This window comes from Cebus imitator, unplaced genomic scaffold, assembly GCF_001604975.1.
Source record: "Cebus imitator isolate Cc_AM_T3 unplaced genomic scaffold, Cebus_imitator-1.0 Scaffold119, whole genome shotgun sequence".
NCBI classification, from domain to species: domain Eukaryota; kingdom Metazoa; phylum Chordata; class Mammalia; order Primates; family Cebidae; genus Cebus; species Cebus imitator.
In genome coordinates this window covers 487775-507798 of record NW_016107434.1, presented here as the reverse complement: position 1 = coordinate 507798, position 20024 = coordinate 487775, and the positions used below count along the sequence as shown (strand labels likewise).

General features: G+C 45.7%; 1 protein-coding gene and 2 long non-coding RNA genes across 11 annotated transcripts in view; 2 read left to right on the top strand and 1 right to left on the bottom strand.

Annotated features, from left to right (window-relative positions):
* MEIS2 (Meis homeobox 2) overlaps positions 1 to 11642 on the bottom strand; it is a 212259-nt gene extending 200617 nt beyond the window's left edge. For 4 of the 9 annotated variants that reach the window (XM_017539504.2, XM_017539500.2, XM_017539506.2 and 1 more), the window contains exons 1-6: positions 10525 to 11642; positions 9079 to 9311; positions 7404 to 7545; positions 6671 to 6721; positions 5633 to 5683; positions 4687 to 4836 (exon numbers count right to left, since the gene is read on the bottom strand). In XM_017539504.2, coding sequence (XP_017394993.1) covers positions 4687 to 4836; positions 5633 to 5683; positions 6671 to 6721; positions 7404 to 7545; positions 9079 to 9311; positions 10525 to 10536 — 639 coding nt within the window. In that variant the 5' untranslated portion in view covers positions 10537 to 11642. Of the gene's footprint in view, positions 1 to 4686; positions 4837 to 5632; positions 5684 to 6670; positions 6722 to 7403; positions 7546 to 9078; positions 9312 to 9973; positions 10463 to 10524 lie in introns of those variants that run through there. The other 5 variants (XM_017539505.2, XM_017539502.2, XM_017539507.2 and 2 more) reach the window with 3 other exon arrangements.
* On the top strand, positions 10410 to 11132 carry LOC108311871. The gene is made up of 2 exons (XR_001828387.2): positions 10410 to 10499; positions 10874 to 11132. It is a non-coding gene; the product is annotated as an uncharacterized LOC108311871 (long non-coding RNA).
* Positions 11643 to 13245: 1603 nt separating the features above from the next.
* LOC108311866 lies at positions 13246 to 19735 on the top strand. The gene is made up of 2 exons (XR_001828383.2): positions 13246 to 13869; positions 17220 to 19735. It is a non-coding gene; the product is annotated as an uncharacterized LOC108311866 (long non-coding RNA).
* The last annotated feature ends 289 nt before the right edge of the window (positions 19736 to 20024 follow it).

Here is a 20024-nt window from a genome sequence, read left to right as displayed (position 1 = left end):
TGTGTTGGGATATTTCACAGAACATTTAGCATTAAAAAAAGAAAATGAATTAATGCCAATTTTTTAAAAATCTGATAGTGAATATCTATGTGGTTGTCAAGCACAACCTTTGTTTAATTTAATCTCATCACAGTTACACTGAAAACATACTCCAACTGCACAATCTAAATGATTTAAATAGAATAATTATTCTTGATGGGAAATTAACAGGAAAGCTATCAACCACCGGAAAGTACGAAGCAGAAACACAGCAGAAAACCCATGCCCCCAGCCATGTTCCCTTGAGCTGGTGTACAGAGCTCATAAGTAAAACTTTATCAGAATAGGCCCCAGAGGCTTGGGATAGCATACCAGAAGGTCTCACCTTACACTAGGACATAAGAAACTAGCAAATAAAATAGAGCACGCAATTATTAATATTATTATCAAATTTCATTATTTCCCCCTTGAGATTCTATAGAACAACCACTTAAACCCATCCCACCCCTCACTGTCACTCCCCTCTAATTTTTCAGGTAGCAATTGAATTTATTTAGAGTCACTTGCCCATATTCTGTCAGAAATAAGATTCTGGAGATTTTCCTCTCTGACCTAACCCATTGAGGAAAAAAACAACAACAACTGTGTAGACATAAATAAACTTGATATATTCAGAGATGCAAAAGAAAACACCAGAATATCTTTATTTAAATCACAGCTTTCAACATATAAATTCAAATAATTTTTCTTTTATTAGTGATGTTAGTAGAGTGGGGTAATTTTAAGGTATTTACTGTTAACAGATATAATTGTATTTTCTTCGCTCTACTTAATTCTTTCAAAGAAAATAAAAATGTAGCTCTTCATGACCACTAACTAGGAATAACAATATAATGGTATAACTGTCCGCACTTCAAGCAAATAGAGCTTAGCTCAGGGAACATACTTCAAGCAAATAGATTTAATTTGCCCAAACTTGATCTAAAGATATGTAATATCTTTACATGTAAGTGTGAGGATATATTTTCTTTGTCTCTACTAGGTCTAAATATTTGATCTAAAATTGTGTAAAATAGATAATGTACCACCTGTTATTGAGAAACGCTACAGCTAGAAAAAGCTGGTCATTTCACAGTAGTTTTCAAGTTGAAACTTTTTTAAAAATTGTTTTCTAGACATGTTTATTTTAAACATGATAAATTTGAATGTCTAGGAAGCTAACACGAACTGCAGCTGGAAAACAGAGTTCTATTTCCTTTGACTAGTACATATTTTTGCTCCCCTGTATTCCAAAAAATATTATAATAGCTCTTTTCTACCTATAAATATTATTAAGTTACAGTAAGAGTATATGATTAAATGCATTATAATATTAAAAAGATAAGCATGCATTATGAATTTGCTAAATATGACAAAATTGTAATCCATATTGTGTATTTTATTTTCTATTTAATTTCAAACTTCCTCTTATCATTACACCCATCATACGTAAGTGTTAATAATAAATGAATAAACTCAGTAAACTCGCTGAATGTAAGGAATGGAAGGCAAGAATGTTATGGTTGTCCTCTTTTAATGTATCTAATGTTATATCAAATTATTTACATAACTTTATGAAATGTGAAATTGACATGATTTACTAATAATATAGAAAACTCATTCTTAAAAGTCTGCCAATATACTGACTTTGAAAATATTTATATCCGTTACTTTTATCTATTTACATTTTCAAATTATTTTAAAGAACACTGAAATTATACTGGTACCTAATATTTTGCTTCTGATGACTTTCTCTCTGCTTTTCTTTCTCTCCTTGCACGTTCCTTCCTTAAACACGCACACACACGCGCACGCACACAATGTAGCTAGATACCACTTAATAAGTATAGAGGTGTATGTGTTTTGGGGGTGTCAAACAGCTGTCACAAACTGTCACCTCCACAAGAGAAAACTTGGCACGCAACAAATTAAACTACACTTCTTTTTTAGCTGTCATTATTCATAGCCAATAAGTTGAAATGCTCTCAGCATTTCATGTGCAAATAAAACCACGAGGAAGCTCAGTAGATCAGAATAGTGGGCCAACAGATAAAACACGAAAACAGCGCGCTGTCTGGGTCTCTCTGAAGTAGCTCATCATCACCCCTGCACCAGTGTTCACCAAATGAGATCCAGCCTGGGGCAATGTATTAAATATGCATATCAAAGCAAATGAAAAATAAACCTGAAGATTCAAATTGGACACATTTACATGCTGAAAATGTCCCACTCATGCCACTTTTCAGGTAGTGGTTCTCTGTTATTTTTACTTTGTGTTTGGCTAAGGAGTTGAAGAAAAGCAACTATGTAGAAGAGGCTGAAAAGCGTAAGAGGATTTGCTTTGCAGGGGACAGCCTGGATGTGAATATAATCAATACACCTATGGCACAAAAGTCTCAGAAATGGTGAAATCTCTCCAAGGTTTTCTCTCAAGTCCCCGCATAAAATACAAGTCTGTGGCAAATCTCTCCATTTTCCACTTGGTGTGCTGGTGGAACAAATTATTGCTTCCTTTCAAAACAAATAGCAGGGGGCTGAAGTAAAAATGTTATAGTTCAGATCTCTAGGAAATAAAAGGCTTTAAATTATGACACCCAATGAGGTGGCAAGCCCTCATGGGTTCAAAATAAATCAGTTGTCATATTTACTTGACTAGGGGCCTGAAAGGAGAGCAACAAATGTTACAGTTGACTCTTTTATCCAAGGATGATGATTGATAAATTATTAAAGCGCTATCCTCTTAGGTACAACTTCCTTCTTGAGTGGGTATTTAAATATTACAATAGTTTCATAAATTGATTGTCTATCAGCCAATACTTTAAACAGCCTATTTTATCTTATCATTTCTATGTAAACATCAACATGTTCTAGCTCTATACACCCACCGGAAAAACAGGTGCCAAGAAACTGTTTTAGAAAACTAAGTAGTCGGTACCTCCAGAAATATTAGGAGAAAAGCTTTTGGCTCTAAAAACTGTGAGCCTCTCATTTTACAAACTATGTAAATAGATTTTTCCCCATTCTCCCAATAATGTGAGTAAATATAAATTTAGAAACAGCAAATAATGAAAGTAAACACATAAAAAACAACAAAGATAAATATTTCTTAGGTAGTGTCAAGCCTCATGGACCACAACACAATGTAGAGCCTCAGATCAGCAAATCAACTTTCTATAACTGCTGCTGCATCCTTTTGATTTCATTACATTCACTCAATATACAAAGCAGCTCATCAAAGATTCCCTCACCATGATGGAAAAAGGTAAAGGTAAAGGTAGGCATGGGAGCCTTCAACACCTTATTATTCTGTCACAGAACTGGATATCACAGACTCAGGTTTTCTTTTCTAGATTTTTTCTAACTTTTGTTCTTATGCTGACTTCCCATATAAGTGCAAAGGTTAATTATGAAAATCTACAATTGCATATTTTCAAAACTTTTGTTTGGAGCAGGGGAGAGAAGAACCTCATAAAAGCTTTCTACTATGGCATCCCCATTCATTTCTCATAACACTCAGGAATTGGGATGGGAGGTAGGGACAAACTGCCTTCAAGCCTTAATGCCTGTTTAACTCACACAAAGTGTTAAATTAATATTTCGGCCACAAAGTTATTAAACTACAGCTTCTATCATTTAGGCTGTGAGTTCAACTGAATGTAATCTATAGACACCCTGTCCCCCATTTCCAGGCTTGTGTTCCTATAAATAAACTGCTGTTCACACCCACTCTTTAACCTCGCCACTCTTGCCTTTCCTACCAGCTGCAATCTTTCTTCTCTTTGCTTCTTTTTCAAATTTTCAGTCTCACTACATATGCTTTTTTTTTTTTAAGCATCAGACTCACTAGATTGGTTCCAAAATAGGATTAGAAACAGAGAGAGAATAGAAAGAAATCTCCTTTCCTGGCCTGACATACACAGTCATTTCTTACTACACTCTCCATCCTCATTCACCAACTGTTAAAGTGTTAAAATTCAACCACTAACCTATGGTTACTCAATCATAATTCCCTTCAGCTTTCTGTAATACATTGTTAATAATTGGTTCATCAAGGTTACTGTCTTTTATTATGAAGATGCTTCAGGCACTTGGCAATAAGTCCATATTCTGACAGTAAGTTTCTATAGAGCAAAAGCCCTGAGAATTGTAATGTGTTCGTTCACTCCTTTTATTTCAAATGCAGTGCAAGATTGCCAATAATTCTCAGAATTGTCATCTCAGTGAGAGACTGGGAAATCAGCACTCACTCCCCAACTCTCTTTCCTTCAGTCCTCTCTCTCCAGACCAGTCCAGCTAACTGTCTTGCCTCTTTCTATCCCTGCTGCACTGATTACACAGAATTAAGAAAGCAGAAAAGACAGTGGTGACTATATCAAACAGAATTTTCTAACACTCAAGTCACAAAATCCAGAAAACTTTACACATTAAGAATACAAATGACTCTATCAACTCTCTGGTTTTCTGGCTCTCAATATAGATAGGAGGGGAGTCCAAGAAAGGAGAAATGAAGATGAAGGGTATAGCAGAGAGAGTGAGAAAGAGAAGAAAGGACCCAAAAGAGACCAAATCAGAAAACCAAATCAGCAGAGCTAGATGTTAAAAAAAAGTAGTTTAAAATAATGCTTTGCCCAGGGACCTTAAAAGATTGCCAAAGGCTAGCAGACTTACATGGTCAGCGAGATTTGTGGAGGAGCCTGAAAGTTCTTCATGATCTGACTTGGAGCTGCCGTCTCTTTCATCAATGACGAGGTCGATGGGCATTTTCCCCTTCAAACAGCTAATGTATCGGTGGCAGAAGTTATCGCACAGTTCGTGGACCTAGAACGAAGGTCATGGTTGGAGGGTTCAGCTCATGTTGTTGTTTTGTTTTGTTTCATTTTTACAAAGGAAAAATACCAGGTTGCAAGCTTACATTTGGAAAGAGCAACAGTGTGATGTCTTCCAAACTAACTCTAATTAAAGGTTGTAATAGTTGAAGGCAAGGAAACAATAGAGCAATTGTTGCAGCAGATATTATTCTCCAGAGACTTCTCTGAGCAACAAGTTAAAATAGAGAGACAGAAAGAAATAGGACTGGAAATAACTGGGTTCAGACTGGGAGTCCAGGGAATTAAATCTGATTTGACAATAATATCAAAACATTACAACATTGGAGCTGGGGAGAGCATTAACATTTGTAATTCTATAAGCTAGAAGTTTTCTATGTTTCCAGGAGAAAGTAATTGACCTGCAGAACAATGTGAAGACACCCAGCGAGGATGATTCACTCTGCCTGTACCTAATGCAAACCCTGGGCCGAGGGTGAGCTGAGCTAATAAAGACACAAGCAGGCTGAGTGTCCGGTAACACAAATGGTTTGCTGCATTTCAGAATAATCCTGAATGCCTGGGGGGGAATACTGGGGAGGAGGAGACTACTTTAAAGGCAAGGCTGTCCTGATTCACCCATCCTCTGAGCCCCTGTGTTGAGAAGTGAGTTGAAGGATGGACATGGTTACATGCTCAAAATCTCCAGGTGCTCAATCCCTCATACCAGAGGTTTGTTAAAAGCATCCCAACTCAACTAGGAGCGGGAAGTGGTTTCATGAACACAGGGAGTGTTATTTCCGGCTTACCTTTTCTAACTCCAAAAGATGAAACCTTAGTACTTGTATTGCTTGTATCATCTGAAAGAAAAGTTCAGGGAATGGAGTTAGACCTCTGTGACTTGGAGGTCCTGTCTTGGGGTTGGGGGTGGTGTGAGGATGGATGGTGGTGAGAAAATTGGGCTGGGGAGAAGAAACGGGCAGGTGGCCAGGGAAAACCTACACATCAAGAAATAGTCAGAAAAATCAAGTGATTACTGATAGTCTCTGCCTCATTGGCCACGGGGTAGGAATCTGACTCAACCTGAGCACAAGCATTAACATCTTTCCCCCTGATGTTCGCTGTGCTATTTGTAAGGACTGCTTTCCTCGGGCCAGGCCTTTTTTCTCTTCTCAGTCCTCTTTAAGCATCCCCTCCCTCGACCTCAGGACAAATTAAAAAAAAAAAAAAAAAAAAAAAAAAAAAAAAGGTCGCCTCTCTGGATAGAAAAAGCTTTTTAGAAAGAGCACACCCAGCGAAATTCTTCCTCACTAAAGAAGGAAATACTCAAGATGAATGCTGAGGCAGGGCCTTTGAAAGCGGATTTAAGTACTTTTAATATTGAAATCGTGCAAATTAGCAAAAGAATCGCACCTAAAAGTGGCCTGCGCTGGTCTGCCCCTCATCGCCCTCCAGCCCCCACCCTCAGCCCGCCCTCAGCCTTGCCAGCGGTTACATCCTTCGGGTGGGCTGCCCAGGGCTCGCCGCCTGCCCCGCAAACAGAGGAAATAACTCACTTCTCGCTCTTTACTCCTGGGGCCGAGACCTGGGAAACATCCCCCGCTCGCGCTCTCGGCGCCTTGTCTCCCCTTTCGGCCTCCCTGGGCTTCGCTCCCCACCAAGTCCCTCCTGCCCCTCGCTCGCCAGCTCCCAGGCAGGGGCTCTAAGCTTCTCCCTTCTTCCCTCTCTCCCTAGAGCTCCAAAAGAGGGTTCTGTCCGAACTCTCCAGAGCTCCGGCAGAAAGTGGGTGCTTCTGGGCATGGGAGAGGGCAAAGGCTGGGGAAAAAACAAGGAACAGAGAGCCTTACCAAATTGTCCAGCTCTGGATTTGAGGAAAAAAGTGGCTTTTCGGCGCGAACCTGTAAGAAACAGAGAAAGTCAGCTTGAACAACCACCCCATTTAAAAGAAGAAAACTGAAACGTGAGAGTGGGGACGGTGGAGGGGCAATGGCGGAGAAGAGGAAAGGGACTTTGGCAAAATACAAGAAACAAAGTGGTGCCTTAAATTAGTGGGGTCGCTGAAGAAGAATCAGGGCATTCTGGTCCGGGCCCCATTAAGGGGGACCTAGTACGACTAAGCTGTAGCCGGGAATTCAGGGCCGTTCGCAGGGCCCCGAATAGCCCCTTATCCAGCCGTCCAAGAGGCTGTGGCTTTCCACTGCTGCCTGGGACCACTCGGAGAGGCGCCCAGCTTCCTTGCCTCCCGGGCACTCCCGGGTCCCTCACAGTCCCTCTCCTCAATTCTTGTTCAAGTAGCTGGAGGCGGGGGGGAAAAGGCCAAGCCCCAGATTAGGAGCAGGTCAACTTTAATTCGAGGGTCGAATCCCTGTATTCCTGCTGGGGGGAAAAACAAACACCCATATTTATCTCCGCTTCCAATTCGCCCCCAGGCTTAGGGATGGGGAGGAGGTGTAGAGAGTGGACTGGGCCAGAGAAACAGATCGGGTATCCCTGGCCTTTCCTCCTTTCAAGTAAAGCTCCGAGGAAAGGGGAGGGGTAGTGAGGGACTGCCCGAAGATGAGTGGATCAAGAAGGTTGGACCTGCTTGGCGAAGACCGCGATGTCCTCGTTGAAGGAGTCGGAGGAGCAGACGTCTCCGCCGGCCACTCCAGGTTCCCGGGGAGTGCAGGTCGCCAGCTCGCACTTCTCAAAGACCAGAGCTAACAGAGGAAACAACGGGTGCCTAACGGGCAGCGCCACGCAGAGACACACACACAGAGACGGGGTGCAGAGGGGAAGGAGCAAGAACTGTAATCAACAAGTTTGGAGGGTGTGGAGTCCTTCTTTAATACAACAGGCACGCATCACACTTTACAACCCTTCCTCAGTCAGCCGAGCCTGATTCAGAAACAGAAAGGGAAAAGGGCCTGGCCCTTTCCCGCAGTTTAGAGGTCTCTCATATCTGGCCAGAGCCCCCGGCCACTGCAGCCCGACAAATAAAAACAGCCTCAGTTGGAACGTAATGAAACATCCGGGACGCTCAGTCTGGAGCCCGGAGTCGATTCTGATCCACTCCCCACAGTATCGAGGACGCCGAACCAACCCCTGAGACTCAGCCCTGACCTCCCAAGAAAGAAACACTGCTTGAAATAAAAAAATTGTTCTAACTCTGCATTTTAATGGGCATTTCAGATGAGGCCAAAGGCTTCACCTACATACACACCGCAGTGACACTTCCTAAATGCAAGAGAATGCTCTTCTAATCTCTCCACCCTCTTGCTTTATAAACTTGTTTGCTCCACTTCTAGTAAAACCCTAGTGTGGAGGCCAAAATAATAGGAAGGTTACACTCTGGAGAGCTTCCTTCCAAAGACCACATTTCTCCCAGCTTTGCAGCAGACAAAAATAAATAAATCGTGTTTTAAAACTTGTAAGTGTGCGTGTGCGTATGCCCTTTGTGTTCCTCCAGGCGGCTTAGCCACACTTCGGGACGCTGGCGGCCTCTGGCTTGGGGCTCAGTTGCTGTTTACCCACTGTCCCCTCCCCTCGGCAACCCGTCGCTTTGCCCACCTACCCTCAGCCGGAAGCCCGTGTGGTACAGGTTAGGATCATGCATCCCACCCCTCGCCAAGTGCTCTCAGAATATAAAATGATTTCCAGCCATCTTCCTTACTCCCACTAAGAGCTGCCCCAAGCAAGCAACAGTCCCTTCCACCTCGCTGCACTTCAAGGTCTGTCCCCTTTATTTACAGAGAATTAAGAAGTGGGTGATTAGGACTTCCTGGCCGACAGAAGCAGCCCTGATCCCAGCTCAAGCTGCTTTTAGCGACTCCCAGACCCTCAGTAGGAAACAGAAGAGAAAAAAATAAAAAAGAAAAAAACCCAAAGTTGCTCCTCATCGGCAGGAAACTTTCTCCTTCGTCAAGGCCTCTGTTAGGGGGCCTGAAACGACCGGCCCTGCATCCGTTGGCTAGGAATCCTGTCCTCCGGGAGAAGGCCCCGGCAAGATTCTGGGGACTCAGTCACTCCGAGCTATGCGGTCCGGAGTGGCCGGCCTGTGAGAGTGGAGGAGGCTAGATCTTCCGGTCTTTGACTCCAGGGGCAGAAAAACAGGCCCCCTCCAGGGTCCTTTCCTAAGGCAAGCGGCGCCCGCCCCCCACCATGCAGAAATAACTCCCCACTTAGTGGTCCACCCTCCCACCCCCACAGAGACAAACACATACTCTCACTCACACTCACACACAGTAAGCTGGGTCCGGGGGGGGGGTCGGTTTACCCATAGATCGCGTCCTTGTCCCGCTTCAAGGCGTCGTTGACAGCGGATCCCATGCTGGCCGGCATGACATTGGGGTGTGGGGCGTGAGCGCCGTAGTGCTGTGTGGCGTGGAGCGGCGGCCCGTGGTTCAAGTGGTGAACCGGGGGGATCGGCCGCGGCGCGTGAGGGTCTCCGTACATGGAAGCGGGAACCCCTACTCCGTCCATCCCGCCGTAATGGGGCAGCTCATCGTACTGTCAGAACCCGGGAAGGGGGAGGAGGCGCAGGAGGTGAGGGAGAACAGAGGAGGAGGGTGGAAAGGGAAAAAGAGCAGGGAGAAGAGGGTGAACAGAAAGGAGGGGAAGGGATAAAGATGAGAAAGAGAGGGAGAGAGGTAAGAGAGAGAAGATAGGAGAAGAGGGAGGGAGGGAGGAAGAGAGAGAGAATAAAAATAAAAACAAAGTCAGAAAAGAGAAAAGTACCGAGCACAAGTTGAGCACACAGAAATCAAACCAGGCAAAACAACGAAGTTGAAAGTTGTGGGGAAAAATGTTATTCAATTTAAAAATGAAAAAGCATGAACCGAGAGCAACGTTTAGAGAAGGAAGGGGAGGCGGCGAGGCCGGGGATTTGAGGGGGAGCCGGGAGGCCCCGCTGCCGCCGGAGGCAACAGAACCGTAGCGAGCCAACGGAGGGAGAAGTGGAGTTAGTGTGAGGAGGAAGCCCCGGATCCCACCCTTAACCCCCCTTCGCCTCCTCCAGAGGATCCAATAAATCAAAAGGCGAAATGAAACAAAATAAAGAGAAGAAAAACACTAATAATCAGCAAGAGAACGCCGAGGACCAGGAAAGACCAGGGCCAGTGCCTCCCCGGGGGCAGGGAGCGGAGGGTGGGGGGGAATAACGTGAAAGTTACCAGAAACATTATTTAGCAGCGGATTCCCTGCGTCCTTGTCAATTTCAGAGACAAAACAAGCAGCCCAGGCTAGTAGTCTAGGCGGCGGCGCAGCGGCTGCGGCAGCGCGGCCCCAGCGGCGGCCCCGGCGGCGGCTCCTACGCAGCCTGTGCCCGCCCCGAGCCGCGCGAGCAGCGGCGGCAGCGGCGCAGCAGCGGCAGCAGGAGAACCGGGGGAATCTCGCTGCTGGGGTAAAAGCTGGAGCGAGGCGAAAGCGTGTAACAATTGCACACGCACACACACACCACTCACACGCACTCGCCGCCCGCCCGCTCGCACAGCGCTGGAACACGCGCGCCCAGACACGCACACACGCACGCACACACACTCGCACACACGCAGAGGCACGGGGGGGAAAGAAGCCGATGAATAATTTTGCTATTTTTTAAAATACTGGCCGCCATCATCAAGCAGCGAGCAGCAGCAGAAGCGTTGAAGGGAGAGGAGGCATCGGGACAGGCCCCTCTTAGAGAGGATTTATATCTAGGTAAGTGTTGGAGATTTAAACCTACCCTTTGCGCCATCAGTCTGCGCTCCAATAAACTCCTGGATGTGTCGTATATTTAATATCCCAGTCCGGATAAGAAAGTGATCTAGGCTGAAGATTCCTTTTTTTTTTTTCCAAACCAAAGAGATTTCTCCCAATTCTCCAATATGTTATTTTTTAGGGGGGGAAAAGCCCAGGCAAGATAACGAAGAGTTTTTTTTTTTTTTTTGTGATATTTCTTCTTTTTCTCTTTTTTCCTCTTCTTCCTCCTCCTCCTGATCTTCCTCCTCCTCCTCCACCTCCTCCTCCTCCCCCCTCCCCTCCTCCTCCTTTTCGGTCCTCCTTTCCCCCTCTTTCTCTTCTCTTCCCCTCAGTTGGAAAAAAAAAAAAAAAAAAAGAAAAGAAAAAGAAGAAAAAGAAGAAAAAAATTGTCAAGCCCCCGAACTGAAGGTTACGAGCAGCCCGTCAGCAGCCCACATGTAACCGAACTGTCGTGTTTCATGGCTTTTTGCCACTCCAGCTGTCAATCAAAGCCCGGAATGTCAAGGTAGTGAATGAATGATGGTTGATGATGATGAAGAGGAGGAATCTTTCAGACCCGTTTTTTTTCTTCCAGTAAAACTCCGCGAGGGGTTTCTGCTTCTTGAATTTTTTCCTCCCCCTCCCCCCTTTTTTAGCTTTGCCCCCGCGGTATCGATAATATGATCCTCTCTCTTTAAAGTATTGTTCAAAGAAAGCAGGGAGAAAAATCAAGAAAAAAAATATGAATAGTTTGCAAAAATTGGACTTCCTCCCCCCCCCTTTCCTGGTAGGTATTTTGTCTCTCCCTCTCTCTCTTTCTCGCTCGCTCGCTCGCTCTCACTCGCGCTCGCTCTCTCGCGCTCGCTCTCTCTCGCTCTCTTTCTCTCTCTGGGAGATGAGTGAGTGTCAGTAGGTGTTGGCAGGTTGGCTGCTGCCTGGCTTATTGAAGAGCCTCAGTTTGGCGGCGCGGGTCGGCGGCGGGAGAACGAAATGACGGAACCCGGAAGTCGTGGTGGCCATAGCCCGTCGTACGGCGGAGACACATCCCGGGAGTGGGGAGCGGGAGCGAGGAGGAGCGCGCCGCGCAGAGCCTCTGATATGCAACGAGTGCGATCGGACAGCCCCGGCTAGGGGGGCGGGGGAGGCGGAGGGCGGGAGGGGGAGGGGAGGCTCGGGCAGGGCGGACCCGAGCAAATCAGCGAGCCTGCTCCTCCGCGGGGATGGGGGGCGGCTGGGGGAGGAAGGGGGGAGAGGTGTGTGTGTGTGTGTGTGTGTGCGTGCGCGCGTGAGTGTGTTGTGCGCGCGCGCGCGAACAGGGAGAGAGGGAGAAGGGGAGAGAGAGAGAAGAGGACAGGGAGAGCGCAGAGAGGAAAACTGCAGAAAACCACAGGGAAAGTACGGTACCGCCTCAGATCTTTTCATTTTTTTAAAAAAAACTTACTTCTAGTTCATTTTCCCATCACTCCCGGCTCCTGCCTAAGTGGGTCGTGTCGGGCACGTTTGGCATGGCGCTCTCGCTTTTGTTCTTTTTAATTCCGCGGCCTCCCTCTCCTCTGCCCGCCGATTACAGCACCCCGAAGGCTTTCTACTAAGGTCCAAGGGCAGCAAGCTCTCCAGACCGTACCACTGCCGGGTTAAATTTTTTATTAAGTGGCACTTTCTTTTCTGCGCAGATCCAGCAGCCTTGTCAATACTCATTTTTTCCAGAACCAGAAGAGACCAGCTTAACTCACAGCACACTCCGTCCAAGCGGCGCGGACAAGGGGCCACCCCGAGAGTCTTTGGGGGCCGCGGCGGAATGGGGAGGGAGGAAGTGAGGAGAGAGTCATTTGGGTCCGATGTAGCCAAGGGCGTGTGTGTGTGTGTGTGTGTGTGCGCGCGCGCGCGCGCGCGACTAGTGTGCGTCTCCAAAGTAGATCTCACTCAGAGCTGAAAAGCACAGGAGGAAAAGACTGAGAGAGAAAAAGAGGGGGAGAAAGAAGTTGCCGGGCCAGGAGGAGTGGCCGGCGCTCTTAGCCCAGCTTTGTTGTGGTCGCCCGAGGCGCAGCGGCGGTAACGCTTGCTAATGGCTGTGTTAATTACACAGGGGCGATTTCGCTGGGTCAGGGACCAGGGACCAGCTCCGTCAGAACTTTTCCAAAAAGGAAAAGAGGAGGAAAGGAAGGGAACTACTCCACACCATAAGGGTGGAAACTAGTGGCTGGTGCCTCGTCCTACTTGGCCGTAGCTGCACCAGGCTTTACCACTGCGCGGCTGGTTTCCCGGCGGCCGCGCGTCACTCAAGCCGAGCCCTGAGCTGGGGGCGGAGCCACGGTCACCCCGCGCGCGCCGCGCAGCCCCGCAGCCCCGCAGCCCCGCCGCCGCTCGGCCCCGGTGGCGCGGCCGGGCCGGGACAGGAGCTGGAAGCGCGCCCTCTCCCCAACTTCTCGCTCTCGCTCTCCCAGTCCCTGGCCTAGAGAGTGGAATGCGGACTGTTGTTCTCCAACAGCCGCATCCCTCTTCAACTTTGAACCCATCTGGGAAGTAGAGAGTAGAATGTCTTCCGCGCGCCGCGTCTATCCGACTTTCCCGCGGAGGGTGGGTGGGGTGGGGGAGGTTGATTAGAGAGAATAAAGTACTCTGTGTGTGTGTGTCTGTGTGTGTGTGTGTGTGTGTGTGTGTGTGCGCGCGCGGGCGCGCAGGAGCGAGCGCGTGTGTGTCTGTGAGAAAGCCAGAGAAAGCGCGGGGAGGAGGGCTGGTGGGAGGGCTTTTTTTTTTGGCCCCCTTTCCATCTTCCCTGCTTCACTGTAAGCTTTCGAGCAACACAAACTAGGCTAAGATTGCAGCCTGCGGAGACTCCAAGCAGAGTCGGAGAAATTTGGCCTCGTTTTAATAGGGCTGAGGAATGAACTCCGGAGGTCAATAAAGCCCTCCAAAAATGATGAATGATTGAGCACCTGTGATGATGATAGTGATTACCAGAGCAATTAAACAGTTTGATTAAATGAGCCATCATAACAATGATGTCTGCGGGAAATCGGCCCTCACATATAAAGAAAGATAGTGCGAAGGGGCTGGCAGAGGCGCGGATAGCGCGACGCCGGGGAGAGGGGCTGCGGGCCGCGAGGTTTCTGCCCGTTGGCCCGAGCAGGGACAGCCAAGCTCACGGAGCTTCAGGGAGGAGAGTGTAACCCAGGTTTTCAGCCACTGTTTTTGCCCGGCTTCAAGCCTGCTAGAGCCGACGGGTAGGAAATCTGAAGGTTGGGGGGAGGGTACTTCCTCCACCTCCTCTTTTTTTTCTAGAAGAACTCCAAGATTAAAAGTATCCTCCTTATTTCTTGCTGAGTTGCTCGTCGACATTTAAGAGAAGGTGAGTAAAAAAGAAAAGAAGATGCAAGAGAAAAGAAAAAGTTGGTCTCCAGAATTTTATTTCAATCGACAGTTACGCGACTTCAGTTTAGCCGGGACGCGGAGGTTGAGAGGGCGGCGGGGTCGGGAGGGGAAAAAACGACAATCTGCTCTTGCTGCGGAGAGTTTTCGACTTTGCAAAGCTGTTGATGTTGGTGGGTCCAAGTTCTCGGTGCAGCGCCGCTGGCTGAGAAGTTTACACTCAGTTTTTCCTCTTCTAATTATTCTTAAATTTAAGAATTTAAATTTATCGTCGATAATAGGATTATTGTTGTTTCAACTGTCTTGTTCAGTAAGTGCCAGTTGCGTTTCTTTTTAAAAGAAACTCCTCAGTGTCCTTGATAAATCTTTTTTTTGGGGGGGTGGGAGGGGGTAAAAGTCAACTTCACACCGAACCTTTGCCTTGCAGAGTTTAAACATTCAACATTGCTACCTCTGTTTTTCTACCGCTTCTGTTTTTATAGTGATATTGTAAGGTGAGTTATCATCCCTATAGCTTTAATTTAGAAAAACTTGGTCGCATTTTTAGAAAAATGTTGGGTCCCTGGCAGTGCAACTGAGTAAAACAGTTCAGACAGATTGGTGATTTCTATATTTTCTTTTCCTTCCCCCCACTTTTTTTTTTCTTTCTTTCTTTTTTTTTTTGAGACGGATTCCTGCCCTGTTGCCCAGGCTGGAGTGTAATGGCGGGATCTTGGCTCACTACAGCTCCCGCCTCCCGGGTTCAAGCGATCCTCCTGCCTCAGCCTCCCTAGTAGCTGGGATTACAGGCGCGCGCCACCACGCTCGGCTAATTTTTTATATCTTTAGTAGAGACGGAGACGGTGTTTCACCATGTTGGCCAGACTGGTCTCGAACTCCTGACCTCCTGATCCGCCGGCTTCGGCCTCCCAAAGTGATGGGATTACAGGCATGAGCTACCGCGCCCAGCCGATTTCTATATTTTCAAACAATTGTAAGGTAATAATGAGTTGATTCTCCGGTGATAATCTTGGATTTTACAAAAAAAGACAAATTTAAACTCTATTTTTGTGTGTTTTCATCTTTCCAGAGATGCAGAAGGCGTTTTTAACCTTAATGCCTTTCTTCCTCTCTTTCTCTCTCTCTCTCATATTCTTAACTTCCTTTGCATTTTATTGAATACATTAAAGCAAACAACAGGGACAATATGGTTAGGTGTAGGAGGGAGAGAGAAATATGACATTTTAAGATATTGTCAAAAAGTCATATTTAACTTCAACGACTTTTAGTTAAAAAAGTGTAAGAGTGTTAAAACTGCATTCCTACTGGAGGAAATCCATGTCTTTTTAAAATTTGCCAATTGTCTCACGGGAGAACCCAGAATTTCTTGCAGTGAAAGAGATCTTACTTACCTAGTTGCATGTCATTTATGAAACTGTTAGTTTAAAATAGCAATTCTAGTGTAGTGGATTACACACTAGGAGATCAAGTTGGAGTCGACTCAAGGTATCGGTTCTTGGTCAGTTTGATGAATTTAAAGGACTATTGCCTTTAATCAGCAACTTGCAGGTGTTTTATTAATAGAGCTGAAAAGGCTCATCTAACATTTAAGAATTTCCTGGTTTCCCCCGTCCCCAATTTTCCAGTCCAATAGAAGCGATTCCAAAGGAGTAGGGTGCCCGCACTTTCTGATTTCTAGTCTGGTGGCATTTTGCTAATGCCCTATTGTCAGCTTTGGCACTCCCACCCAGGCTTCCAGGCTCATCTGCTCTCCCACATTGGGGGTGAAAGGAAAGTAGGTGGGGCAGGCCCGGGAGACAGGCACGAAATGGGGGTCGCAGGAGGTGCCACACACCTCCGTCAACAGTCAGCTCCTTCTGCCCAGGCTGGAAATGGTTTTAACAGGCGGTAAAATTTCATCTTGCGGTGTCAAATTGGGGTCATTTTGGGGTTAGAGTTCTCAGTGTCCGAGAGGAGCTGTCCAGCTGCGTGGGGACTCATTAACTGCAAAAGATCTGTTTCAGTAAAAACAATTCAAAGACAATCAGAAGGCTAAAGACCCTCTACAAATCGCATTTTACAAGTGCCCCAGAACAAATATGGATGGTGAAACCGATTTCTTCAGAATCCCAAATCAGCTACTTAGCTCTAGAGTGGGGGTAGGGGTACTACATAAAAAAGAGGTGAAAAGGAGGGGACCTAGAGGGTGGGGAGGAATGGGAGGGGGAATCGGGCCTCTCAAATTTAAGAGTCTGTTTTTAATCACCTCTTTCTTATTGAGGCAACCCCAAGACTTCTAAAAACTGCTACTTTTCTCTTTTTCCTTTTCTTTTTTGAGCCAACATGAAATGCTATCATAGGTAACATTTAAGATTTAAAAGGAATAATTGAATTCCACTATAGTCCCTTAATTTGAAGGGCATTGGCTTTACGGGGAATGTTTAATTTGAACTGAGCATTTATGAACCCAGACTGTAGGTGAATTTGCCCACGCTCCTTAAGGACCTTGTGTAGCTGTTTCTTTTTCTTTTCCTTGAAAGTTATAGATTCTCAGCACAGATAACTTCAAATTCCTCAGAACTGTGAAGTCCGAAGTGTTAATCTGTGTATTAAAATCACCAGGTTTAAATCCTTTTTGTCTTCTTACAACAGAACAATTGATGCCTTTCTAGAGAAGCAAATAAATTCTACCTTAATCTTATTTGTAACTTTATTTAATGTTTTGATTTAGAATTTTTTGGATGAAGCAGATCTTTAAAAACTGTGTAAGATTAATTTTTATTCCCGGAGGGAAGTTCTATTTACTGGCTTTGAAAAAAAGACATGAATTATTACTTTGATTTTCAAAAATTCCTTCAGGTCAAAGGAAAGTGCAGGTTTAAAATTAGAAGCTAGATATGTGAAATGGCAGGGATTTTAGGATAAAAGCAGGTCAATACTTAAAAGTAAAGTATCATTTGAAAGAAGTTTTCTGCCTTGCATTACTGAACTGAGCAAGTAAAAGTGATCAAAAATATGTTATTCTCTCTCCATCTCTCTCTCTCTGGACTCTACCTCTGTCACTAGGTCTTCTCTTTCCATCCCCAGCAGTTTTCTTTGGGTTCTGAATGACACAGTGAATTTTTGTAGCCTAGTTCTTTTCTCCAAGCTTCTCAGAGTATATCTAAATTGTTATTCAAGGAGTTTGATTTCAGCCCTGCAGAAACAGCCCTGAGCCCAGGATCGCTGGGACAAAGGCAGAAGGGGCTATCGTCTGCTCAAGACCTGCTGGCTGACAGTTGGAATTTTTGATATATATTTTATTTGGCGTTTCCAATAACGTGTTTGTCTCTCCTTCTCCACCCCTTGCAGCCATCTATTACTTTTAAAACATCCTTTCTCCATAAACATCGGCTTATCCTTGTGAGCTGCTCATGACCTTCCCAGCAGTGTAACCAGAAGCTCTGAAAGTTGGCCTAGAAATAATTGCACTGGCTTCCTTACCTGTTAACTTTACTTGTTCTTCCTAGCTGGGATGAACAGAGGGAAGGGGACTTTTTTGTTTGCTTTTGTTGGTGGTGGTGGTGGTGGTGGTGGCTTTTGGTCCTTTGGTCCTCTTCCCACTTCAGGTTTCTATCGTAAATTTTTCTTCACCTCCTCCCATTAATAACGTTTAAGCACCCCACAATTTATTTTTTTAAATAAAATGGAGTAAAATTATTAGACATTTTTTCCTTTTGCCCCCTTTTCTTCTTATTTCTCCCAATTTTAGCTGCTTCATCTCGCAGAAAGGATTTCAATAAATAGCCCTCTAGCGCTATCTGGCGGGACTCCAAACACGACGTGCGCTCGCTCTCGCTGTTCCTCCTTCCCTCGCTCTCTTCCTTCCTCTCTTTCTTCCTCTCTCCTTCTTTTTCTTTCGTCTCTTCCGCTATCTCGATTGTTTTTCTCGCTTTTCTGTCCTCCTGCGGCCTCTTGTCTAGTTCCTACCCCAACTTGCGGCTCAGGCGGCTTGGAAAGACCCGGCCAGAGACTAGCAACCCTCACAACTGCGGGATGCTCTGGCCACGGAGCTGTCTCTTCTCATCCCTCCTCCCCTTACCCAACGCGGGTCGCACACATCCTTTGCCTTCGATTAGCATCTTAAAGTTGCATAGCGTGTTGCTCAAGTCCCAACATCTCAGCTGGCGCTGGTTTGGAGGGGCTAAAAACCGCATTTGTGAAGTTTGGAGGAAAGAAATCAGACACTGGAATTCAGGGCTAGTGGAGCCCAGCTAAGTTTTAGGTCAGAAGGCCGAGTCTCAGTGCGAGTTTGAGGAAGGGTCGGGGCTTCACAGGGGTGGGAACAGCACAGCGCGGCGCCTAGCCTGCGAGAGGGAGTCGGAGTGGGAGTGCGAGGGGTCCTCCACCGCCTCCACCCAATCCGTACTTCACAATGGACTGCTCGATTTTGTTTCGTAGGCCTGTCCAGGATTGTTTTTTCCTTCAATTAATAAAGCTTTATCTTATTTCCCCATCCCCCGCCGCCACCAAATTTGGAGAGGAGTGGGTAAGAACTGGAAAACTCACAGGGCAAACAGCGAAAACCAACAGTAAGACTGCGGGAGGCGGCGAGCGTGGGGAAGCAATACTCAACTGTCTCCTTCCTCCATTCCTGCAATTTGCAGGTCATTGTCTTTCTTATTTGTGGCTTTTTTTCTTTTTATTTTTTTCCAGTAGCCTGTAAACAATCAACGTTGTGTAGGGAGGTCAGAGGGGATGGGGCTGTGGGAGAGATTCGATTCAGATTAGATGCTTTAGATTTAAACCCGGCTGTATCCATACTTTCTTAAAACTCCCCTGTGCGCGGCCTCTCTCTCTCCTCTCCTCTCTCCTCCTTCTCCTCCTCCTCCTCCCTCTCTCTCTCTCTCTCTCTCTCACACACACACACACACAGCCCGAGAGAAAATTTCAATCTTTGAGCAAATCTCTTCCATCTAGTCCTTGAAACAGAGAAAGGACATAGAAACTGAAGGAGAGTTATGATTGAATTTTCTAAAATTTAGTTTTGACTTTGCAAAGTAAAAGTGAGGACCATATTCCCAATATAGACCCAGAAGGTGGCTATTTCAGGTGAGGGGACCTCAGCCTGTGGCGTCTATGATCAACCAAAGACCCCTTCCTCAATCTGAAGTTCCACCCCGGACCCATGGCAAAAATGGAATACAAGGGAGGGGAAGAATGGCACAATAGTGGGTTCTGTTTTCCAAGAATTGCCCCCCACCTCCATTGCGGAAGGAAAAAGGCACAGTTCAGGTGTAATTAATTGTTATTAGGTCATCATTAGCCAAGGTACAAATAATTGCAGCACATTTTTACTTAAAATTGACCAGCCCCACAGTGATAGATCGATTTGGAGTATAAAAATGATGTATCAAAACATCAATGTCGATTATTTGAAATATTGTAGTCGAATTTTTTTTTTATTGCTTCATCGGTTAAGTGTCTGAAAGTGCAGTGTTCAAACATATATTTATGTTGTCAATACTGTCAGAACTGTCAGTTTTACTATACCGGATTTGTACTATATTTCAAATATGCTCATTTACATAAAATGCCCACCCTAGGATTCCCCCCCTACCTCCACCCCATTTCTGGAAAATCCGTGTCAGTTTCTTCAAAGGATTCGGCAATCTTTGCCTAAGCTAAAGTGTGCACTGCCTCTTTTACTCGATTTTCCACATTGGATTACATGTCTTTTTCACCATCTCTAACTTTCAAAGAGATCCTTCTTCCTTTCTCTCCAACTCTGCCTACTCTAACCTCTTCTCCAAAATAGTATTGAAGCACTTGGAAAGCTTTGAATTTAAATATCCACATCCCAGCTCCAAATATACCATTGGAGTAAAAAAAACGGAATAACCGGACTTGAGTATACTTGGCTGCACTCGGGTAAACCAGGCTTTGCCAGGCAGACATTCTCATACGGTCAGGGTCCATCATCAAATTACCTGACAGAGTGAAATCTTCCAGAGAAAATGAATTTGGAAATAGAAATACCTTTTCTTTCTTTTGACTTAAAAGCCTCGATGGTAGAAAAAGAAATAATACTTACAAATGATCGGCACGTTTTAACTTTAAAAGCTTTTGAACTCAAGCGAAAGACACCAGTTGGAAGCAGAATTGACAGTTTTAATT